General features: G+C 39.3%; 1 protein-coding gene across 3 annotated transcripts in view; it reads right to left on the bottom strand.

The window, feature by feature from the left end:
• camk2b2 (calcium/calmodulin-dependent protein kinase (CaM kinase) II beta 2) overlaps positions 1 to 23,146 on the bottom strand; it is a 66,257-nt gene that overhangs the window by 11,391 nt on the left and 31,720 nt on the right. The window contains exons 8-17 of one of the 3 annotated variants that reach the window (XM_085464702.1): positions 21,473 to 21,556; positions 21,296 to 21,390; positions 21,073 to 21,195; positions 19,469 to 19,552; positions 17,606 to 17,648; positions 14,513 to 14,584; positions 13,330 to 13,367; positions 7,167 to 7,235; positions 4,730 to 4,774; positions 4,072 to 4,120 (exon numbers count right to left, since the gene is read on the bottom strand). In XM_085464702.1, the coding sequence (XP_085320828.1) occupies positions 4,072 to 4,120; positions 4,730 to 4,774; positions 7,167 to 7,235; positions 13,330 to 13,367; positions 14,513 to 14,584; positions 17,606 to 17,648; positions 19,469 to 19,552; positions 21,073 to 21,195; positions 21,296 to 21,390; positions 21,473 to 21,556 (702 nt within the window). The remainder of the gene's footprint in view (positions 1 to 4,071; positions 4,121 to 4,729; positions 4,775 to 7,166; positions 7,236 to 13,329; positions 13,368 to 14,512; positions 14,585 to 17,605; positions 17,649 to 19,468; positions 19,553 to 21,072; positions 21,196 to 21,295; positions 21,391 to 21,472; positions 21,557 to 23,146) is intronic. The other 2 variants (XM_085464703.1, XM_085464704.1) reach the window with 2 other exon arrangements.

The following is a 23,146-nucleotide window of genomic DNA, read 5'->3' as shown; positions in this document are numbered from 1 at the left end:
GGTCAGAAGTGCAACAGGTGAATTGAGAAAGAGCATTTGAGGACGAGACACAGACAGTTAGTAGGTGAAGAGGTGACACAAAGAGCATGTGGGGTCAACACACACACACACGAGTTAGATTTATTTAGAGGAGAGATTAGTCATGTCTCGGCAAGAAAGAGGAACAATTCACTTTAAGACAAGAACGGAAAGTACCAGCCATGAAAATAGAAGATGATCTTCTGGGTTAAAAGTCATTGTGGTGTTGATCTGATCTATGTATAAAATGTATCTGTGACGCATGAAGGGGCGTCAGTAAATCAAACCCTGATGCTATAAAATATCTGTTTATGCTTTGATTAAGTCGGAGATCACTTGCTGTCGGCGTACAGAGTGTTCTTCCCACACGTGTGTATTCATTAAAATCATTGTTTGACCAAGACCTTCTGGACCATGGGTGGTTTGTACTCTCCCTCCTCAATTTTGAACCTTAACAGGACAGACAACCATTCACACTCACATTTACTCGCACATTCACACCTAGTGGCAATTTGGATTATCCAATTAACCTATCCCCACAAGCTGCATGTCTTTGGACCGTGGGAGGAAGCCGGAGTACCCGGAGAGAACCCACGCAAACACAGGGAGAACATGCAAACTCCACACAGAAAGACCCCGGCCTGATGGTGGAATTGAACTCAGGACCTTCTTGCTGTGCGGCAACAGTGCTAACCACCGTGCCACCCATATATATATATATATATATATTAGAAAATAAGCCAATTGCAGAAGCAGTAAGTGCAGAATTAAGCACCTTGCTGCTATTTACCTTCTAAATCATAACAATAATAATATTTGTGTACTTATATACATATATATACATATATATACACACATATACATATACACACATATATATATATATATATATATATATATACACACACATATATATATATATATATACACACACATATATATATATATATATATATATATATATATATATATATATATATATATATATATATATATATATATATATATATGTATATATGTATATATATACATATATATATATATATACAAAAACCTAAACATAAGTAAATCCTGCACTTGATGGCAACTTGTGCTATTGGCTTGAAGTTGGCCTCCAGTGTTGTTTGCCACATCCCCATTTAATTCCTGACAAAGGCTATTAGGATCCTGTTGATTCTGTGCAGTTATAAGCATTCCAGGATCCATGTATGAGGCACTGAGTCACAGGCTTTCTTGTAGTCAATCCAGGCAATGCACAGGTTAGTCAGTCTCGTCTCGCAGCCTCTTGCATTTGACTGCTATTTACCAGGAACTGGTGTTTTACCCCTCTGGTGTTCCTGCCAATTCCTTTCTGGGCCCCACTCATGCATGGAACCATGTCTCTGTTTATCTTATGATCTCTGTCTCTATTTGTTTCTTGTCTTATTTTCATGATCCTTTGTCCCGTTTGTGTTGCGTTTGGTTTTGCACCCCCTGTCTAGTTAGTCAGTTTAGTTCACTTGTGTTTCCTGGTGTGTTCCATCTCCCTCATTACCTAATGTGTATTTAAGCCCTTAGTTTCCTCCTGTCACTTGTTGTGATCTTCCTCTAGCTGTGTTTCCTGTCTGTTTGGAGTTTCCTAGCTAGTATGTTCAAGTAGCTGCCTAGATTAAGTCCCTTGCAATCTTGTTTCCTGCAGAGTCATTTGTATCCATCCATTCAACCATCCATCCATTCTCTTCCACTTACTAAATTCAGAATCGTCTATCTAGATATAGACTTCTGTGTATCATCTGGGGTGACAGATCATGTGCTTTTCTTCTGTTTCTTGTAGTCTGTTATTGTCACGGTTCTGGGTCAGTTTGACCCAGTATTTTGAGTTGTCATGTTTTTGCAGGTTTAGTTTAGTTCCATGTGTCATTTTCTGTCTGTCTCTCAGTGTCGAGTCTGCGTCTTTGTGTGATGGTTTCTTGTTCCTGTTTTATTGCGAAGGTCTGCGTCTCATGTGAGTGTGTTCAGTTTTACCTCTTGTCTCGTCTCGTTGATTACTCCCAGCTGTGTCCCCCACCTCCCTGTGGATCACACAAAGTGATCTCCCTGTGTTTCTCTGTGTGCATTTTAGTCGCGTCTTCTGTCTTTGTAGTTGCTGGTCCGTCTGTGTATTCCACCATGTTTCATCCGTGTGTCCCCTGCCGTCACCATCTTGTACCGTCGTCCACCTTGCTTCATGTTTGAGTTCCGGTTTGTATTCAGTAGTTTAGTTGTCTCCAGTATAGTTTAGTGTGATCTCTGTTTCTGTCACAGGCTGGGTCTCTGACCCAGCGCTCTGAGTTCATGTTTGTATTTGTCTCATTTTGTTATGTGATTAGTTTTGTGTCATTTCCTATCTGTCTTTAGTTTGGGCAGTTATTGTTTATTGTTCCTCTGGTTTTCTATGTTTTGGGTTCTTGTATTATTCATCACGCATTAGGTTTGTTAAGTTTGTGTTGTCATGTCTAGTTTTAGTGTTTCCTGTTTTATTCTGACAGTGTCATGTGTTCTTTGTTCATTGTATTTAGCTTTCCTCTCCTGGTCCTGCCATTAGGTTTATGTCAGTCAGCTGTTCCCCCATGTGTCTCCACTTCCCCTGATCACCTCATGTATGTATTTAAGCCCTTTGTTTTCTGCATGCCATTGTCGGGTCGTCTGTTTATTTGACCTCAGTCTTAGTTACGGTTTTCGTCTGTTATGTATTATTAGTCTTAGTCATGGTCTTTGCTTGTTATTTTCCACCACAGTCATAGTTTAGGTTTTGGTCTCAGTACTGTTTTAGTATTTTGTTTCTTAGTGTCTTGTCAGTTTACTTTGGTTTCCTGGTTTACTTCTGCCGTCATCTAATAAAGCCACACCTTTCTGTTAAAACCTTACTACTCCTCGTCGTCATCTGCTTTTGGGTCCTGTTTCCACACACATCGGCGCACCCCGCCGTGACAGTTTCCGTTTTTCCACTGGCGCATTGTGTTCAATAAACCACCTTCACTCCTCCACTACTGCCTGCGATTGGATCCTCATTTATTGTCAAAGGAGCTTGCAAAGAAAAGCGTCTGGACTTCTTTAAGTTGCTTGAAGACGTTTCACCTCTCATTCGAGAAGCTTCTTCAGTTCTAAGGTCAAATGGTGGAGAGTCCCAGATATAAACCTAGTGGGAGTAACCCCCCACAGAGGGACAAAAGGACCCCCTGATGATCCTCTAATCGCCTGAGCCAAGGTGTGAAACTGGGTGTGGGTCCCAATCAGCCAGAGTTTCGGGTGAGTTCATTGTGAAACCTGGCCCCACCTTATCATGCGAATTCCTGAGATTTTGGGACCCACAACCAGTTTCACACCTTGGCTCAGGCGATTAGAGGATCATTAGATCATTAGAGGACCTTCCAAGTGGTCGGCCTCCTGATTGGTTTTGCCTGCGCCGCCGCCGTTGCCGTGTGCACGGTCGGCCCCCAGAACTGTTTGCCCGTCGCCGTTGCCGTGTGCACGGTCGGCCCCCTGAACTGTTTTGGCTCTTGTGTTGTCGACCTTCGGGTCGACCCCCAGACTTTACTGTGGACTCATGAATAGTCTTGTTTTGTGTTGACCTGTTTTTGGTTTGATCTGGACTCTTGTGCTCCTTGTTTTTTGTTTCACAATATAAATATGAGAGGCTACAACTACACAACAAAACACAAATAAAAAAAAGACAAATGACAAATATATATATAGAAACACAAATACCAGGGTGATGAGTTATGTGATTGATACATTGCCTTTTAATGTATCAAAATCCCTTATTGACATATTATTGTATCATGGGTTCCTGTGACTCTAATTGCTAATTTATTCTCCAAGGTAATTGAACTACACTTCTTCAGTCGAAATGATATAAGTGAGGAAATTCCATAATTTTAGATGTTTAAATCTTCCACATAAAATGAATATTTGATACAATAACTACATAGATTTTGTGATGTGCTACACAAAGACGCTGTCTAAGAGTAAAAGGGGGCCTTGTATTGCTATGAGATTTTTAATAAAGTCAGTCTTTGCATGTATGAGGCCTACCTTTCACATCTTCATCCTCAATAGTTGTGTTGCTGCTATCAGATGATTCCTGCAAAGTACAGAAACCTGATTACAAAAAATTCACATAAATAATTAATAAAATTAATAAAAATAAATGTGTTTTTTTACACATCCATAAATGCATGCACACATATTCACAACACGCTCAAATTTCTTCATTAAAATCTACAAAACCTCCACACCACGTATACCAAGTATACAAAGCCAAGCATTTGACTTTGCATCACTCCGACACAATGGACTGAGCTGTCTTAGCATAAATGGACAGAGACACACATTTCTTAGCCATTGTTACACATAGGTTGTACAGTGGTGGTATGGTGGTTACTCTGGTAGCACTCTAGTTGACATATGAAGATTGCTAAGCCAGTGGCAGAACCATTGAGCTCCACTGATCTAAACACAGTAGGGGACCATAAGACAAAGAAACACCTCACAGGACTCAAGCAACTCACACTCTCTCTGTCTCCCACATGCATAAATATACAAAGAGATGCGCACATTTATTAAAGAAACTTCAAAAACCCTGAAAAATACAGTTTAGCCCACATGGCTAGAGAAACAATGTAGGGACGACAATGACAAATGAAAACCAGTATAAGAAAATAATATGTGGACAAAAGGGAGGAGGATGTACCTTGATCCCATCTACTGGATTATGGATAACAGTAGTCTGAGGTTCCTGGAGGAAGAATGGAGAGAAAGAGAGGGGAGAAAACAGAAAGAAGTTGTGGAAACAAGTGAAGGTGTTTCATGATGGCAAAAAAAGGTTGAGAGACATAAGAGAAAGATAAGCACAGCGTAGGATGTGAGTAACACATGGAAAGATGGTAAAAATTCTGAATAGTACGTTAAAGATTGGAAAGAGTTCATGGTAAATGATGACCTTAAATTCCCAATAAATCCACAATTGTGAATGATAACTAAATTCTCTGTCGCATGCAATCTCTCCCTCATCAAAGTGATCACTTTAATCCCATTCATTTCATTATAATTTAAATAAATGCAGTTATTAATCTTGTATACAATAACTTTCAATGTATGGTAGTGTACTACATGTATGTGATTCTGCCACACATATACAGTAAGTGGTGTAGAAAATTTTAAAAGACTAAGTCAGGTTAACTTCATCATGGAAAGACCAAAACAATGCATCCCAAAGAATTTTATCTACCAAAGCTGTTTATAACTTATTGTTAGGTGCATTTATTGTCAAAAAGTAATTTTTGTAATTTAAGTTTACTGGTTAGTTCTGAGGTCATTCTTATTACATTAATGAGTTTGTTTACGATCAGTTTAGTTTCTTTTCTATTGGGTTCCCCTTGTGTCTTTGTCCTGTGTTCCTCTGTTTGTGTGTCCTTGTGTCTCGTCTCTCCTTCCTGTTTACATGTTTCCCTTGCTCTGTCATGTGTATCCATGTATGTTTTTCTTCAGCCCCTCATGTCTCACTCCCTCTCTCAAGTGTCCCTTCTAGCTCACTTGCTCGTGTTGTCACAGTGTACGTCTGGCTATGTTTCCTTTTTTATTTTGATAGTCCCGTGTTCCAGTGTGTTTTAGTTTCTCTTGTTTCCTGTTTTACTTTGAAGGTCTATGCCTTATGTGCAGTGAATCTAGTTTTAGTTCCCTCTGTCTCGTTAGCCCTAATCTCTCCCAGCTGTGTCTCCCTCCTGTTTCCCATTCCCTGATTACGCCTCTGTGTATATAAGCCCTGTGTTTTCCTTTGTTCCCTGTTGCGTTGTACCCTCAGATTTTGCCTGTGTGTTCCAGTTAGTGCTTTCATGGTTTAGTTTTTGTTCTTTGCCAGCAATAAATCTGTGGTTTCGAGTTGCAATTTTGTCTCCACGAGTCCTGCATTTGGGTCCTCATCCCTGCCTGCTCGCACACACAGCCTTAACAAGTTGACATAGGTACCATAAATGTCAACTTTTGTTTCAAATTGATGCAAATTTTAATCAGTTTTCTTCAGTTTTTGGTTGAAAAGTGCAACGCTTCACAGCCTCCTGGCTGTAAGCCTTTTAAAGTGGTTTTGATTGGAAGTGAGACCAGGTGCATTCTCCTAGTGTTTTTAGATTTTTAAACAATTACAGAGATGTGGACCATGCATTGGTTCCCCAGTGGGACTCTCAGTTCTACTGTCCTGGGGACATTAAAGTAGAACTGATGGAATGCAGAAATTTCTTGAGCTGTGACTGCAAGCATAAAAACAAAAATCTTCACTTGCCACCGGCTATATTTTCATCAACCATAGATGACTGCTTAACAGCAAATGCTCTGAAAATGGTCCAAATACATAGAAGCATATCATCTTGAAAGGATGATTTGCCAAATTTATGCCTGGAAAAGTTTTTGACTTGTATAGACCCATCCCAGAGGTTTGCAAATCAAGAAACAACCCAATACAAAGCTTCTTGATGTGTGGCTACAACCACAGCAACAAGGTTATTTTATTATGCATTAACCAGCCAGTTAAAAAAGAAAATAAAAACCCTAAATGGATCCATTAGTAGTTCTCAAGCGAGCACCCCAATGGGTAGTGACTCTCACTGTTTCTTTTTGTGCCTTTTGGGTTATGTATGCTTGTATCTGGATCCTCCTAGAATCATGTTTTTACAGCAGCACATGCATGGACACCTTTACAAAGAATGAACACAAAGAATAATTCCAGTAAGTACAACCTGTGTCAGTATTTGTTTTATTTTAAGGGGTTTGTTACTGGGATTGGACCTAACTGTACTCTCTTGGCAAGAAAGGGAAATGAGTTAAAAAGCAAAATTATTGAGCTGTTACTTTAAAAGTGATTGAAAACTTAGAATAACACACAAAATCATAGCAACAACCCATAGAGCTTTTCTTTTTTCTTTTTTTTTACCAAAACCATACACATCTCCCCCTTTCTCAGTCTCTCTTTGACTGTCTCTCTCTCTCTCTCTCGCGCGCACACACACACACACACACACACACACACACACACACACACACACACACACACACACACACACACACACACACACACACACACACACACACACAGCTAGAAATGTTTTGGACAGACAGAAACACATAGAGCTGCATACCAGTGCAGCAGAGGGGATGTTGCCTTTGGGACTGGTGACTATGCTGTTTCTCGTGCTGTTTGTTTGAGGCTGTGCAGGAAACAAAAAGTATTATATTAGTACTCAGTGACCATTCTGAGATGTGACTTTTGCTGGTAGTGAAGTGGGTGGTAACTGTGTAAAAGTATACAGTTAATAATAGCAGATGGCAGCAAAATTCTCCTAAGACAAAAGTAGTATCTAGAATCAAGAGTGTAGTCGTTCAACTATGGATCGAAAACAGTTTCCACAGTTTTTGTTTTTGCTACATTATTAATCAGGTAAAAAAGTTTTCAACAATCTTTCATGCTGACTCATTTCTCTATGCAGGAAAATCCAAACACCAATCACAGCATTTTTCTTTTTCATTACTGCCCACTGGCTGTGGATGTAATCTGGCAAATGGTAAATTAAATAAATAACAGCTGATCAACTCCACAATATCTGTCAAACATGAAAAACAAGCATCTATTTTGACTCACTGCATTAGTATCTCTAATGTGTCTTCCTGACATTCAAATAGAGAAAATGAGGTCAAAACGTAACAGAGATGCAAAACTTATGAAACAAAACAAACACAGAAAACACAGCCAGCCACTAGTAACATGTTAAATGTACAGCAAAAAGACTCACAGGCATAACTTTTCTATTTCAATTACATCAGAAGAAACATGCAAAACCAGGAATTATTCACAGACTTCATGCTTGAATCACTGGAATTCTATATTTTCTGTTCATATTTTTCCACGGTACTGTTACTTGTAATTGATGTTGTGTTAGGCAAAAGGACAAGAAAAAAAGTCCATATGGAAATTCAGTGTGCTCAGGGGCTGAAGCTGATCTCACCCACTTTACCACTGTTGCCAAATACTAACAGCAACGTTTCGTAAAAATGCTAAAAATACTCTCAGCTATCAACTTGTGGAGTCAATGCTTTGCATACTATGCTGTTTAAAAAAAAGCCTAGTTGGTTGTAACATCCATGGTGCTTTTCTAGCTGATGGGGAAAATGGGGAAATCTGAAAAGCTTATATTCACATTTCTATCACTGAAAAAAGGGTGAACTTTGTTAAACACAACATAGTTATCTTTCAACAAATTTGTAATGTACTTATGAGAAAAGCATTAAGAGTGTTCTTGAATGCTATTATATTTTCTCACATTAACTATTGCATATCCTCGTATCCCAAGAGAGGGTTACAACACTAAAACAAATTAAGCATCTTTATAATCAAGTTTTTAGGAAACCAAGGTCTTTTCATTATTGTAATTCAGGTGTGCGACTCATTTTTAGAACTGCTCACATTATTGAACCCCCACCTCTAGAATACTTAAGCAGAACACATGACCAAAGCTTTGAGATCAACTCGAGGTTACTTTAAGGTTCATAAAGGAACTCTCCTTTCTCCCAATCTGCCTTTTTATTTAAAGCTCTAATGCCTCCAGAGGGACTCCTTTGTTCCCAGCCTCCTGAAGGCCTCTGCCTCTTTCATTACCAGCCCCTTGTAAAACCACCTTGAAGGTCTCTGTTTCTTTTGTCACCAGCCTGTTGAGGGTCACTGATGCTGGCTTCCAGCCACACTACCGGAGCATAGCCTTCTAGTCAGTCTCCACAACTGCTTCATCTCTGCCACTGGTCTCCAGGCTGGGTCTCAACCTCAGCATTGAACTTTGCTGGAAACTTATACACATAGACCAGTACCTACTCTTTGACTTGTACCACCCTCTGCAACAAAAGCTTGGAGTAATCAGTATCCTGTAACACCGGGCAGAAAACATTGCCTTTAAGCCAAAAGGGAAAGAAAAAGAACACATACATTAAGAAAGCTCTTAAAACATCCAACTTATCCCAACTGAGCTTTCAGTTTGAGTTTACAAATCAGCACAGATGCACAAAAAAGAAGGTCACAACACCAACTAGGAAGAAACAAAATGACAAACAGAACAAACAACATAGTATATGCTGTGCAGTGCAGTGAAGAGTGCTCAGACCTCTAGACTGGAGAAACCAAACAGCCACTCCATAAAAGCATGGCACAACACAGAAGAGCCACCTGGACAGGACAAGGCTCAGAATAATAACACATTTGCACTTAAAGTGCATGCAGTGCATTTAACTTAAACCTGAATAGATTGCTTACACAAACTTATATACAGGTAAATGGATTGGTTCTTATGGAGCACCTTTCTACTCTACTTGAGCACTGAAAGGGCTTTGTACAAAATTCCTCATTTATCATTCAATGGCTCATGGCTCACCAACCGGCTATAATAATAGTAGATATTAAGCAGAAAAAGGACACAGTGATAGACGTCGCTATACCAAGTGATAGCAACATCAGGCAGAAGGAACACTTAAAATACATTAATTTAAAGATATTGTAATTGTCGGGATGTCTTTTGCCCAGCAACTCACAAAATTGCTTGTTGTGAAGTTTACTGTTTATTTCTTTCCAAAGTTATAAGAAACAATTACCAAAAATAATACTGAACAGTACATGCAACCTTAAAATACTGTAAATATCTTGTCATTAGGGTTAGTTACGACACTTACGTGTGAAGCTTTAAAAAAAGCATATTTACAAATAAAAGCTGGAAACAAAGAGGAGATGTGGAAGTTATAATGAGAGATAGTGCCTGTGCCAATGCCAGAATGCTAAAATAGCTCCATGGTTGTTTATGTACATTTTACATCAAGCAAAGGACAAGCTGTGGTTGTGTAATGATAGATTAATCATCTGGTGGGAAATAATCTGAGATTACCAATCTAAACCCCTAAGAAGGGAGAGGAGGGGTTGTGCGGAGGATGAAAAAGGGAAGAGAAGCTGAAGGAAAATGAAGAAATGTAGGATATGAAGAGTGACATAAGGAAACAGGTCAGGAGGAATGGAAGAAGAAGGGCTTCTGTCTGATGCTTCGTTGTCGGTGGCAACACTTTCCTATTTGTTAGTGATCTATTAAATTGCAGTGATTTTTTTCCAATCAGAACCACTGTACGATTCAAGTGTTTTAGGCACTTGTGACAGATCTTTAAAATACATTGTGCATGAAGAAAATCATTATGTTTTGCTACACATAAATACAGAATTGCTCTGCCACATTGGACAGGGGAAGCTTCCCATCCAAGCACATGCAAGTCAGTTGACACAGAGATCTATCGAAATCAAAAACATAACTGCTAAATGTTGTACTTATTTTTAAATGTATTCATTTGTTACAAATTCAAGACATATATTCCAGTTATCAGACACTTAAATAAAAAATGTGGATTTTGATACCAAATTTTTATGATGTTGTGTGAAATTTAAAAACTGACAAAGTTACTCCATCATCTAAGCAAGTTTTCTTTCTGTGTGATAGAGATACATCTCACAAGAAAGCACATTATACATGTTTCTCTAAGTCATCGGGCGATCGTGGCTCAAGAGTTGGGAGTTCGCCTTGTAATCGGAAGGTTGCCGGTTCGAGCCCCGGCTTGGATAGTCTCGGTCGTTGTGTCCTTGGGCAAGACACTTCACCCGTTGTCTACTGGTGGTGGTCAGAGGGCCCGGTGGCACCAGTGTCCTGTCAGTGCGTCCCAGGGTGGCTGTGGCTACAATGTAGCTTGCCATCACCAGTGTATGAATGGGTGCATGACTGGATGTGTAAAGCGCTTTGGGGTCCTTAGGGACTAGTAAAGCGCTATACAAATACAGACCATTTACCATTATCATTCAAAGGCATAGCTGATTCCTAGGTGACCCAGAGTTTGAGTTTTTTTGTCTGGACTTGTACTTTTTGTAAGGAGGAGATAATATCTGCTGATATTTTATATCGACAAAGCATTTAATTTAACAAGACATTATCCTCTGTTATTTTGGTACAAACAAACAAAGAAAAATAAATAAATAAATAAATAAAGTTAAACTATGAGCTGTGTGAGACACATTATAGGGTAATTACACTACAAATTTCACCCTACTTAAATAAAATCAGATCTATTTGGTTGAATAACTGAGTGTATCCAGCATTTATCAAAAGTATGAGGAGGTACAGGAGGAGGAGCTGTCATGGATGACCAAGCCGCTGCATGGAAAGTACCATCGACAAATAAAAGAAGTAGATGATATCAAGACATCCTACCAGTGACTAGAAAAGGCCAGTTTAAAGGAGTTTGAGTTTGTCTTGGTTTGGTCTTGTTCATTCTTTAGGGAATTATGCAATTCTTGTATTCAGTTTGCGTGCCCTGGTACTAGTCCTTAGTTCATTGAATTTTGTTCCCTTGCGTGCTCTGTTTGCCTTAGTTTATGTGTCCTCTGTGTGTCCTCCCCAGCACCCCCTGTGTGTAGTCAGTTGTATCTGGTTGCAAATGTAAAGTTTTTGTCTCTGTCTTGCCTCCATGTTTCTCTTGCCCTCTCTCTCTGTCCCGCACTCTAGCTCTCTCACTCATTCTCTGTATTTAGTCAGTTTGATCTCAGTGTTTGTTTTCTCTGTCTTCCTGTGTCTGGTCCATCTGTTTTCTGTTTTATCCTGACAGTCAGTTGTCCTGTGCACATCGTTGCATGCCTCACATGCTGATATGACACTCTGATCATGGCAGTACAGCAACAGGCCCTAAGCACCAGATGCACAACCAGGTCGCTGGGACAGTGTACAGGAACATCTGTGCCACATACAGACTAGCAGTCTGCCCGTCGTAATGAGAGACACCACCAAAGGTGGAAACAACAGCACTGAGATCTTGTGGGACTTTGGGTTCCAGACAGAAAAGCACCTGTTTGCCAACCAACAACACATAGTGGTAGCTGACAAGGAACAAAAGACAGCAACATGAGGAAGAAGGAGTATCCGAAAACAGAGGAATATCAGGGGCTGAAGGAACAGCTGGAGCAGACGTGGAAAGTAAACTACAAAGTGGTCCCAGTGGTAATATGAACACTAGGAACTGCAACCCCAAAACTGGAAGAATGGCTCCAGCAGATTCCAGGAACAACATCAGAGGTCGCTGTGCAGAAGTGTGACCTAAACTGACCACTCACAGTTTACTACAAGCCTCATTTACCCATTCACACACACACAATGGATACTGGGGGCAAACTGGAGTTCTTGCCAGGTGCACTTCAACATTAACAGTGGTGGAGCTGCATAGTGAACCACCAACCGTATGACTGCGAATAACCCAACCTACCTGCTGAGCCACAGCTGTGTTTAAGTGCATTACATGTGACTGTGTCTATATTCTGAGTGCTTCATGCATTCAAAATGAATGGTGCCTTCACAGATATCCACTTTATCTATGTCATGTGTATTAATGCACTCCTATACATTAGAGATACTGGCTTTTAAACTTAAAACAAGCTGGATCATCCCTCTGCTCTAGCACAGTGGATGTGCTAACCATAATTTTCTTAAAGAATTTTACATTTTGACTGTTGGCACATTAAAATTTTAACTTGCTTTATCAGCAATGAACTATATTTACTGACAACGGTTTTCAGATTTCCACATACTTTCCAATAGCCAAAAGTGCATTCTTAATGCAGGGTCATTTAAGGTTGTGAATATCACAGCCATTTTATACTGGGTTTTCAGCCTTGTTCCTTGCATTTGCTTTTGAATAGTAATAATACAGTCACCAAATTCTTTGTGAGAAACCTGTTCTTAAATGGTTGAACCCCTCATCATCATTATGATCATTCTGAAGGTCTGACACTCAGTAGGGTGTTTGTGTTTTTACGTTTAATCATTATATTGGCCCATTGTCAGTTAAACTAAAAAAGTTGTTGGATGTTCCACCAATTCCATCTTTTTTAATATGTTTCCTGACATGTTTTTTGGAATCCAATTTAAAACAACTTTGGATACCTTCCCAAACATGTCTTCCCCTGTTTTAATATTTCTAATTAAATTAAAAGGATAATGTGAAAGGATAATAGAAAAGCCTAGGAAAGAAAACAATATAGCCATCACAGACACCCAAAAACAATATCTTCCAAAAAATTAAAGTGAACGCAATCGTGCTTTAAAAAGATCACCCCGAATAGTTTGCATCTGCCTTTGACCAAAACATTTACGGATTAATAAAAGTAGTAGAAGTATGGAAGGACAGCCATGAATATAAAGAGGAAATGCTGCAGATGAAAATGAAGAGGATGACCTAGCTTACCTTGACATCAGCCTTCTTGTTGAGGAGACTCTTGGCTGCTGCAGAGAGGCAGAACGACACACCCTCAGATGGTAGAGTACACATTATTTACCTTCAGATGACGACTTTGTAATCTGCTCACACAAATGCAGATCCACATCCGCGGTCATTCATTCATGCATGCAGGCACTGGCTTAAAAGAAAAAAAAAATCACCTGCTTGTCAAAGTGCACAAATAAATGTGAAGAGTTACAATGCCTATCCTCCCATCCACTACCACTAGGAGGAGGGGGGAAAGGAATTTACCCCTCCCTCTGAAAAAATGGAAAATTCTTTCCCTGCGTCTTAAAAAGCAAATGAATAAAATGTGCAAAAACTCACACATATATTAAAAAGAATTCTCCATCCTGCTAGCACTTCCTGACCCTGATCCATTGCCCAAAGCATTAGATAAGCAGAGGGCATCAAACACGAGGGAGGGGGGAGAAGTCAAACTAATTCTCTGTATAATCCAAATACACTCTCTCGCACCGTTGCACGCACAGGCATAGATAGAAGGGGGATTAGGAGCGAAAGCATGAGGGAAGAGGAACAGAGATGCAGGTATATGATAATGGGTTTGTTAATCTGAAGAGTAGGCTGGATTAATTCACAGAGTTCACTGATGGGCAGGAATTAGTCTGGGATGATGTGGAAAAAATAAAGTATGTGTTTTGCTGCTTAAATGCTGATAAAAAAAGGAAGAAACAGCTTAAAAACACTCCAGTTCTGCTGACATTAATCTTTTATCATGTTGGAGCTCTGAGTGGATGTGTGATCCCCAACCTAAAAGCAGCACTGAACAGTTACTGCACTCCACATTTAAAATGTGATAACTAAACTCCCACTTATACACCACAGTGCATGCTATTTGTCTGTACAAGGAAAGAAAAGTCTGTAATACTCTTCCCTTCAGATGAGAAATGAGATTGCTTACCTTGGCAAAAAGTTAAAGAAGCAATAAGGGTGAGGAAGAGGAGAGAAAGATTTAGGAAGAGAGATTAAAACAAGCTGAGGGATAGAGCTAAAGGAGTGTGTGATGTTGTGACCCTGGGAGATTTCCGTTTAATCACATCTGCTCCTGCCTCAATGAGGGGAAAGGATGTAAAGTTTTAAAAGCTGCAGGGAGAAAATGCTAAAAGATGTGCTTGCGAGATGTGTTTACCTTGTTCCACGATGCCAGCTGTGGTTCCTGCTACAGCGCTGACAGCAGCAGGGGCCGTAGTCTGACGGCCCACTGAAAAATACAGAGTATCATTAACAGTACCAGTCAAAACTTTAATACTACTATGTGAATGGATCAAAACTAAAAAATAACACGTATGGGTTTGTGTAGAAAGAAAGCATAACCAAAACGACTTTATATATGGGTGATATTGTATTTTAATGCCAAATCTGTTTCAAGAACAGCTTTGAATATTCTTCAGTCTTCAACTAGCTTCATGAGATCATCCCCTGAGTTTAAGCAACAACCTTGAAGAAATTCCCAATTGCTGATCACTTGTTGGCTGTTTTTCCTTCAATCTGTGCTCTAATTTATCATAATCTCACTTGACTGTCGGTCAGGCATTGTGGAAGTCAGATCATCTGATACAGCCCTCCATTATCCTTGTTATTGTTCACACAGCTCCCACGGGGCGTCTTGGTGTGACTTTACTCATGGTGCTCATGGTGCTACTGAAAAAAATGATGTTCGTTCTATCCATAAACAAGAGGGGATGTTGTGTTACTGCAGGATGTTATGGTACTTATGCCAGCCACGAATCTGTCTACAGACTGGAGAAATTGCATTGCTTCATATGGCCACTTGAGGCTGACTTCAAAAGTGAGCCAATCCCCACAGACTTCCATGTTATAATGTCCAACTTTACAAGATAAATGAACATATTTGCAGGCTATTATAAAAATAATTATGTCTCCCCATTTCATAAGAACTGTATGTAAACAGCTTATTCTACTAGTGATTCTTGTTTTGAGTATCTGGTGCCCCAGGAAAGGACTTTGGAAATGTCAACAGGAAGTACCAGAAGATAACCGTTGCCCAACCATTGTGAACTTAGGAACCGGAATTCAAATTTTTGGCTCTTTTTTTTTCTACTCATTTTTGTCATGTTGGATTATAGTCTCAAATGAGCTGGAGGCCTTTGTACTGAGTCACAGCTTCCCCATTTGAACTTTACTGGGCACAGGATAGAGCGGATCTCTTTCCTGATCAGTGCATACCCCTTCTCCTTACTCTCATTCCTCTCAACACTTGTACAAGAAATCAGCATTAGCATAGAATAGGTTAGTTAAATTAGGATAAAAGTCTGGTGAATACATCAAGTGACTGTTACTATTTGATTAAACTTTTGCCAGTTCTTTTCCTGGCCACTAAAGAATAACCTGGTTAAATTTGCCATGTGCATGGACCATAGTGAAGAGCTGCTGTTAACAGGCAGAATCTCATAATTGACCTGCAGGGCTACTCAAAGTATTTCATCAGTAGATAGCAGGATCGACATCCAGAGGTTATCAGTTAGAACCAGGTGAATTTTCTCAACTCCGGCTCGGTAGTCTGGCATTACATGTTGGTCAATATCCTTTGGAATCAGAAGCTTTGATCCTTTAAATGAAGAGCCAGTCCACAACACTATAGGGATAACTGGTACAAATATAACTCAAAGAGTCTACAAACCCATATGATGTTGTCATGCCAGATGAACCATGACATTGTGACATTACCCATTGGTTAGTGAAGTGCTACTGCAAAGCCTCAAGCTGAGCTATCTTGGTCTTATGCAACTGGATGTGACATTCAATACGGTTATCTGACAGAGAAACAGAAGGACACTGCTTGCTCACAGACTAGTCACTTGTCAATTGCATGGTAAAAAAACCTGTTTTATCCTTCTTTTTAACTCTAATGGTGATATAATTAAGAAAATAAGCATTGTAGTGAATTCAATAAGATTTAAATGTAGCTAAATGGACTGATTCTTATATAGCGCTTTTCTACTCTCCCGGAGTACTCAAAGCGCTCTATACAACACGCCACATTCACCCAGTCACACCCATTCTCACTAGCACTACCTCTATACTGAGGGCTTTCTAACTACACTCACACACATTCATACTCCGATGGATGCATCTTGGGGTTAGTATCTTGCCCAAGGATACTTGGCATGCAGACTGGAGGAGCCTGGGATCGCACCTCCAACCTTCCGATCAGTAGGTGACCTGCTCTACCTCCTGAGCTACAGCCACCCCACTGCTATTGTGGGGTGGCTGTAGCTATTGATACCATAGAGTCATCAGGAAAGTATTTACAGCCACAGATTAAGGGGTGGGAAGAATAGGTGTTTAAAGCATGTCCACATTACCTCCACCATGTTTTTATATAGTCTGATTTGAAATAAATCATTTTTACCTTACCTTAGGTTGCTGTCTGTTCATTAGAACTAAAGCTAAAAAAATGTTACCTGATAGAAAGCAAGAAAAATACAAAAACACCAAAGTTCACTGCTGAGACTTTTTTTCAGGTGTTGAAAGTATTCAACAGGATTCATCGACCTACTTGTGCAGGTTGATGAACACTGTTTGTAATTAATTTGCTTGCAATTTGATGAGCTCCAGAAAATGCACTTTGTAGCACTAGAAATAAACTATAGTGTTAAGAGTTCTAATTTTGTATGTTTGGGGAAAATGTAAAAATAAATATTGGTATATCAGTTGTTCTTAGTTTTATAGTTTTTTTTAATATACAGGAGGGCTTACGATGTTAAATTTGTTAAATGGTTCTAGTCCTACCAACTGTAAGTCAAAATGTGATTGGTTAAAAAAAAGAATTATAGTTTTTAGCCAGTAATCCTTTCATTTTAATGGAAATCTGATACACAACAAATACAAAACATGTTGCAAAAAATATTTGGCTTTCTCTAGATTTGCTAGTCAAGCAAATCGGGTCAGGCCAGTCAGTGTTCATTTCATTTTCTTAACACTACTATTAGCCTCTTTATGGATTTCAGTGACTTAGCTTTTGTCATTTATCATAAAAGAACAAAGTGACAAATAAACAAGATTTAGTTATATGTGACACTGACACAATATAAGTACAGCTATGTTGGGTGAGCTTTTAAATAAGACAAATCTCTACCATAGCATCTCCCATGAGCCTGTTATGTGTTAATGTGTGTTTTGTGTGTGTCTGTGTGTGTGTAGATGTAAATTTTTGTCACCTCTCCTCATCACCTCTGTCTTTTTAAAGAGCAACACTCACCAGAGAAGTTCCTGGAGACAAGCATGGTAGTAAGAATGGCACCCTGATGAGGAAGAACACAGAAAAGCATTATAAGAATCCACCCTGAAACCTATTTAATATGCTGGTGTCGTGAATTAACTTTTAACCTGTATGTTAAGGATTAATAAATTAACACAAACAGAAGCAGAGCAAATCAGGATGAAGGTTTCACACTCTCCAGTGCAAATGTTCCCCTGTCTAACCTCACAATACAAGAAAAGAAGAAAATCTCTGAGCAAAGACCACAACATCACCATGTTACCAGGCTACAAGGGCAGGTGCACTGTTGTTCAAAACACAATGGATTATCACACGAAAATTAGTACGCTGACACTATACCAATACCTATGAAGCCTTAAAACGAGACCCCACAAGCAAATACAAAAAGAACGTCATGAGTTGCTTACAAGAACTGGAAAAGGATGAAGTTATTGACTGTCCTACTTACCATCGGCTACACCGAGGGGAAGTTATACCCTGTATTTAAAGAGTTCCAAAGATCCACAAAGAAGGGGTCTCACTCAGACCCAGTGTTATCAGTATAAACTCAGCCACCTACAACATTTCCAAACACCTATCCACCATGCTAGCACCCGTTGTTGGAACACCCCCAATCACATCGAAAACTCCACTGACTTCACCAACAAGGACCAAAAACTTGATCCAGATGAAACCATAGTGTCTTTTATTGCGGTCTCTCTCTTCACTTGCATACCTACAATTGAGGCAGTGGAAACTCTCAGAAAACAACTACAACAAGACAGCTCCTTGGAAAACAGAACAAGCTTCACCCCAGATCAGATTTGCACACTGTTAGACTGCTTTACCACCACATATTTTAGCCAGCCTTTCCATGGAGGAAGTGGAAAGCACCAGGACAGCACCTAGCCACTGGTACACATAAACTGATGACACCTGGGTCAAAATCTAAATCCAAGAATTACAATCCTTCACTGCTCTCTTCAACTTAGTGGATAGAAACATAAAGTTCACCAAGGAAGACAAAAAGGATAGCATTGTGTTTGGTGGCTAATCGAAGCCTTACATCACTCCCACACTGTCAAGCTTATTGCGACATTTGTGATCTAGTCTTCAGGCCAAGCAGCCTCCACTCCGCGTACTTTAAATCTCACTGCTCATCCATCATTTGCCCTTCCAGGTGCCTTCTAGCAACCCACACCCTCCACATCTCCGCCTTACCCAAGTCATTCAGTGACTCATCAGAGTCTAATCTCCAAATAACATAATTGTATTCTGTATATCAATAAATCATGTTCAATTGTTTCTAATGATATCTCCGAATTGAACTGCCTTTGTCTATATTGGAAACATTTAGGAAAAGATACTGGTACATGTTGAGTCTAAATATCACGCAACGGTTTCCAAATAATATGTCGCGTTTGACCACTGAGCTCACGTTTAAATTTCATATTTGCCTTTTTTTGTTGACCCTAAGTTTTGCCAAGAGAAATAGACTGAGCGGCCTATTAACAAATATCCTATAGTATACTATTATATAATAAGCTCAAGTTATTAATGTCCAGTTATTTAAAAATCAATACCTATTATCCATTACCTACTCCTACATAATGTCTGTGTGATAACAGTAAGCATCCCCCATGCCTCCCTTATCATTTTACTGCACTACAAACTTCTTAAGCTGTGTTTTAAAAGGAAGACTACAGCAGGGAAGGGCAAATTGTTTTTATAGCTACTGTAGCTCCTTTTAAAAAATCTGAAATCAGTTCAAAACTGGTAGACATTAAGCTAGAGTAAGGGTTTCCTCCTTTCTCCTGAAATCAGAGATACAACTTCTTTTTGAACCATCAAATATTTTCACACCTTGAGTTTCCTCCTGGCATTAAATTTCTTCAGGCACTCGACAGTCTCCTGTCTGTGCATCATTGAGGCCACCGTTGAGCGTTGCTGTGGGGAGACAGAGAAAGAGATGCTGAAAATAAAATGTTACAAGAGCAGCTGTGACAGTGATAGGTTTATGTGGGCAGGAGCTGCCAGTGAGATTCTGCATTGGTGAAATGTGTTAATTCTGAGGCCCCTTAGGTAACACAATTTCAGCAAAACTTCAGGATAAAGAGATTCAACTTGGCTTTACAGTATCCGCACAATACATTCTGTTTCCTTACAGAAATAATGATATGTTGTTATGTTAAGGATTTAGATCTTTGACTTAGCTAGTGATTTTGTTGGGTTTTTGGGCCAATTTCTCTCAAATTTTACATTAGTCATTCTTACTAACTATTCCTGCAAACATCACAGTTACTGGGTTTATGACTTAAACTGATGAAGACAGTCAAGAAAAATATTGTTTTACAAATTATAAATGGAAAATACTGTAAATGTAACTTTTTTTTCTTGTTGCTATGATCATATTTTTAAAGATATTGTGCCAAAGTTTTATTGCATAAACTGGCAAAAGTTCACTTAAAACTCCAGTGAATACAATTGCCTAAAGGAATATTTTTCTTTTCCAATGAAAGACAAGTGTTACAGATGGACGTATGACTGTAACTAGTGTTCAGTCTAATGGTTATGTATGAAATGTACATTCTAATTAGATATATTAAATCCTAATGCATAAAAATCATATTATTATCTGTCATAAAAACAAAACAGAAGTAAAAATTAACTTTGTAAAATAATTAAATTGATCAAATAATACATTTGACATAAACTAGTTTTAAACTGAAAAGTACTGAATTCATTGAATTAAACTGACATTTTTATACCCCAAAAAATTACCAACAAAACATGGTAGCACCAAACCTCATTTAGATAGCAACTGTGTTTCTGATTATTTTATTACAGTCAAAACAAGTCATTTAATTCATTTAACTGTATTTTCCTTCTGAATCGTGTATCAAAAAACACGTTTATCAAAAAGTACTTTTCCTGGAAGAAAAGTGTTCCATTGGGCTCAAGCTTGTGTTTTTAGTTCAGAATCCAGAGTCTCTTGAATTGTTACATTAATCAAAGGCCCTTGTAAGATGGCATTTATTTACAGAGCATCAAGCTGTGATTTATTGCCAAACAAATTGAACATTTCAATGTATTTTTATTATACACACTAACACACTGTTTAAGATGTCAATTTACTCTATTTTAAACACAATTGTAATTTTCTAGACTTCTTTGGAGAGTCTAGAGATTTCTGCAGGAATTTAACTTATCATGTGGAACTCAGTTCTTGGTTGCTGAAGCTTAATAGGTTGAACTTTTGCCTGTCTATGGAAAAAACCATATTCAAGATAAGCTGACATGTCAGCACATATTTGCACATGTCATATTTGGCAGTTTTAAGCACATGTTCTCATAGTTGCTGAGAGAGGATTTGCAAATTACAAATTGCTTGATAGTCAAATCAGGAGCTGTGAAATATTGTTTCCTGTCAGTTTTAATAGGATGCTGGATGTGTATATGCTACTTACACAGACCCATGGGTGCTTCAGAGCCTCCTGGGCAGTGATTCTCTTGGCTGGATTAATAGTAAGCATCTGGTTGATCAGATTTTTAGCCTCGGGAGTCACTGTGTCCCACTCTGGGGAGGGAAACTAAACCAAACGCACACCTAAGCATGCCCACATATACAATAAAAATATGTACCACATCTTATTTAACTTAAAGAGAAACAGAGATGAGAAGCTGACTAACATCATATGCTCCAGCTTTGATCTGTTGGTAGAGTTTGTGTTGGTCCTCGTCCCAGAACGGAGGGTACCCAACCAAAAGGATGTAGAGGATCACACCTACACACATAAACAGCCATTGTTTGAGTGCCAAGAACAAAATTGGCAGAGGTGGTGCTGAAAATAGAAAAAAAACACCTACCACATGCCCAGATGTCTACAGGTTTACCATATGCTTCTTTCCTCAGCACTTCTGGAGACAAGTAGCCGGGAGTACCCGCAAAGCCTACACACGAAAACAAAAAGCAACACAAATGAAGGCCCTGTTTCTTGGCGAAAGTACAGAAAAGAATGCATTTTAACCCTCTCAAGGCAGGCGTTGCAGATTTGCAACAGTTAAAAACTAACAACCTGATTACCCCACATACATATTTTATGAGGTTTTTTTTACTCAGAAGTACCACTGCAGGACTTGGTTGTGCATTAGCAACAAAAAGTTTAATTTGAGCCTGAGAGGGTTAAAAGGTTCTGCTCCTATGCTTTAGATAACCTCTTATTTTGGTGCTTAACTTTTATAGTTTGATTTGTCTTTTGTGATACCTTTAAAAGGTGGTGGAGCAGCTGTGGTTCAAATGGGTTGTCTACCAATCAGAACGTCAGGGGAAACGTTATCCCTGGGCTGAACTCCAAGTTACGGCCAGTCAAGTGGTATCAATTCCTTTGTACTACAGGAACTGCATGCATACTCTGTCAACAGGAGGCTGGACATTATTGTTCATCAGGAGGAATCAAGGACCCACTGCACCAGCACAGGATCTGCCAATTGGTTGAAGGATCCCAATATCTTCTGGCAGTCAGTGTCGCATTGCCTAGCTTATAGTGGACTGTGTATCGCTCCATGGATATGTTTTTCCACACCATAATTGACACACCAACACAACAGCCATGCTAAATGATCTTACAGGCAGCATAACATTCTCCATAGCTTCTTTCACGTCTGTCATGTGCTCAAGATGAATCTGCTCTCATCTCTGAAAAGCGTAGGGTGGCAGTGGTGAACTTGCCAATTTGGATATTCTATGATGAATGCCATTTGGGCTCCACAATACTGGGCAGTGATCATAGGGCTCACTAGAGGATGCTGACACCTCAGGTCACCCTCAAATCAAATTATTATATTATATAGCGCCAAATTAAAAAAAAACAAAAACAAAACAGCTGCCTCAAGCCGTTTTTATATTAAAAGGTAAAGATCCTACAATAATACAAGTCTGTTTCTGATTATTTGGTCAGAGACATTCACACCAGTGGCTTGCTTGAGATCATTTTGTAGGGTTCTGGCAGTGGCCATACTGTTTCTTCCAGCACAAAGGACACGCATGCCACTTAAGGACCTTCTATGGTCCTGTCCAGCTTTCCTAGAGTAACTGCTTGGAAATTCTGGAATTTCCTCCATGCACTTACCACTGGAATGGGAGACACAGCAAACGTTCTGTCAATGGCATGTATTGATGTGCCATCCTGAAGGAGTTCGACTACATGTACAACCTCTGTAGGGTCCAAGTGTTGCATCAGTACAGGGAGTGCAGAATTATTAGGCAAATGAGTATTTTGTCCATCCTGTTCATGCATGTTGTCTTACTCCAAGCTGTATAGGCTCGAAAGCCTACTACCAATTAAGCATATTAGGTGATGTGCATCTCTGTAATGAGAAGGGGTGTGGTCTAATGACATCAACACCCTATATCAGGTGTGCATAATTATTAGGCAACATCCTTTCCTTTGGCAAAATGGGTCAAAAGAAGGACTTGACAGGCTCAGAAAAGTCAAAAATAGTGAGATATCTTGCAGAGGGATGCAGCAGTCTCAAAATTGC

The sequence above is a fragment of the Copadichromis virginalis genome, linkage group LG7, assembly GCF_057382275.1.
Source record: "Copadichromis virginalis isolate Kocher_CV1m ecotype Utaka linkage group LG7, C_Virginalis_male_GT1.1, whole genome shotgun sequence".
NCBI lineage: Eukaryota > Metazoa > Chordata > Actinopteri > Cichliformes > Cichlidae > Copadichromis > Copadichromis virginalis.
This window is presented reverse-complemented; position numbering and strand designations above follow the sequence as displayed.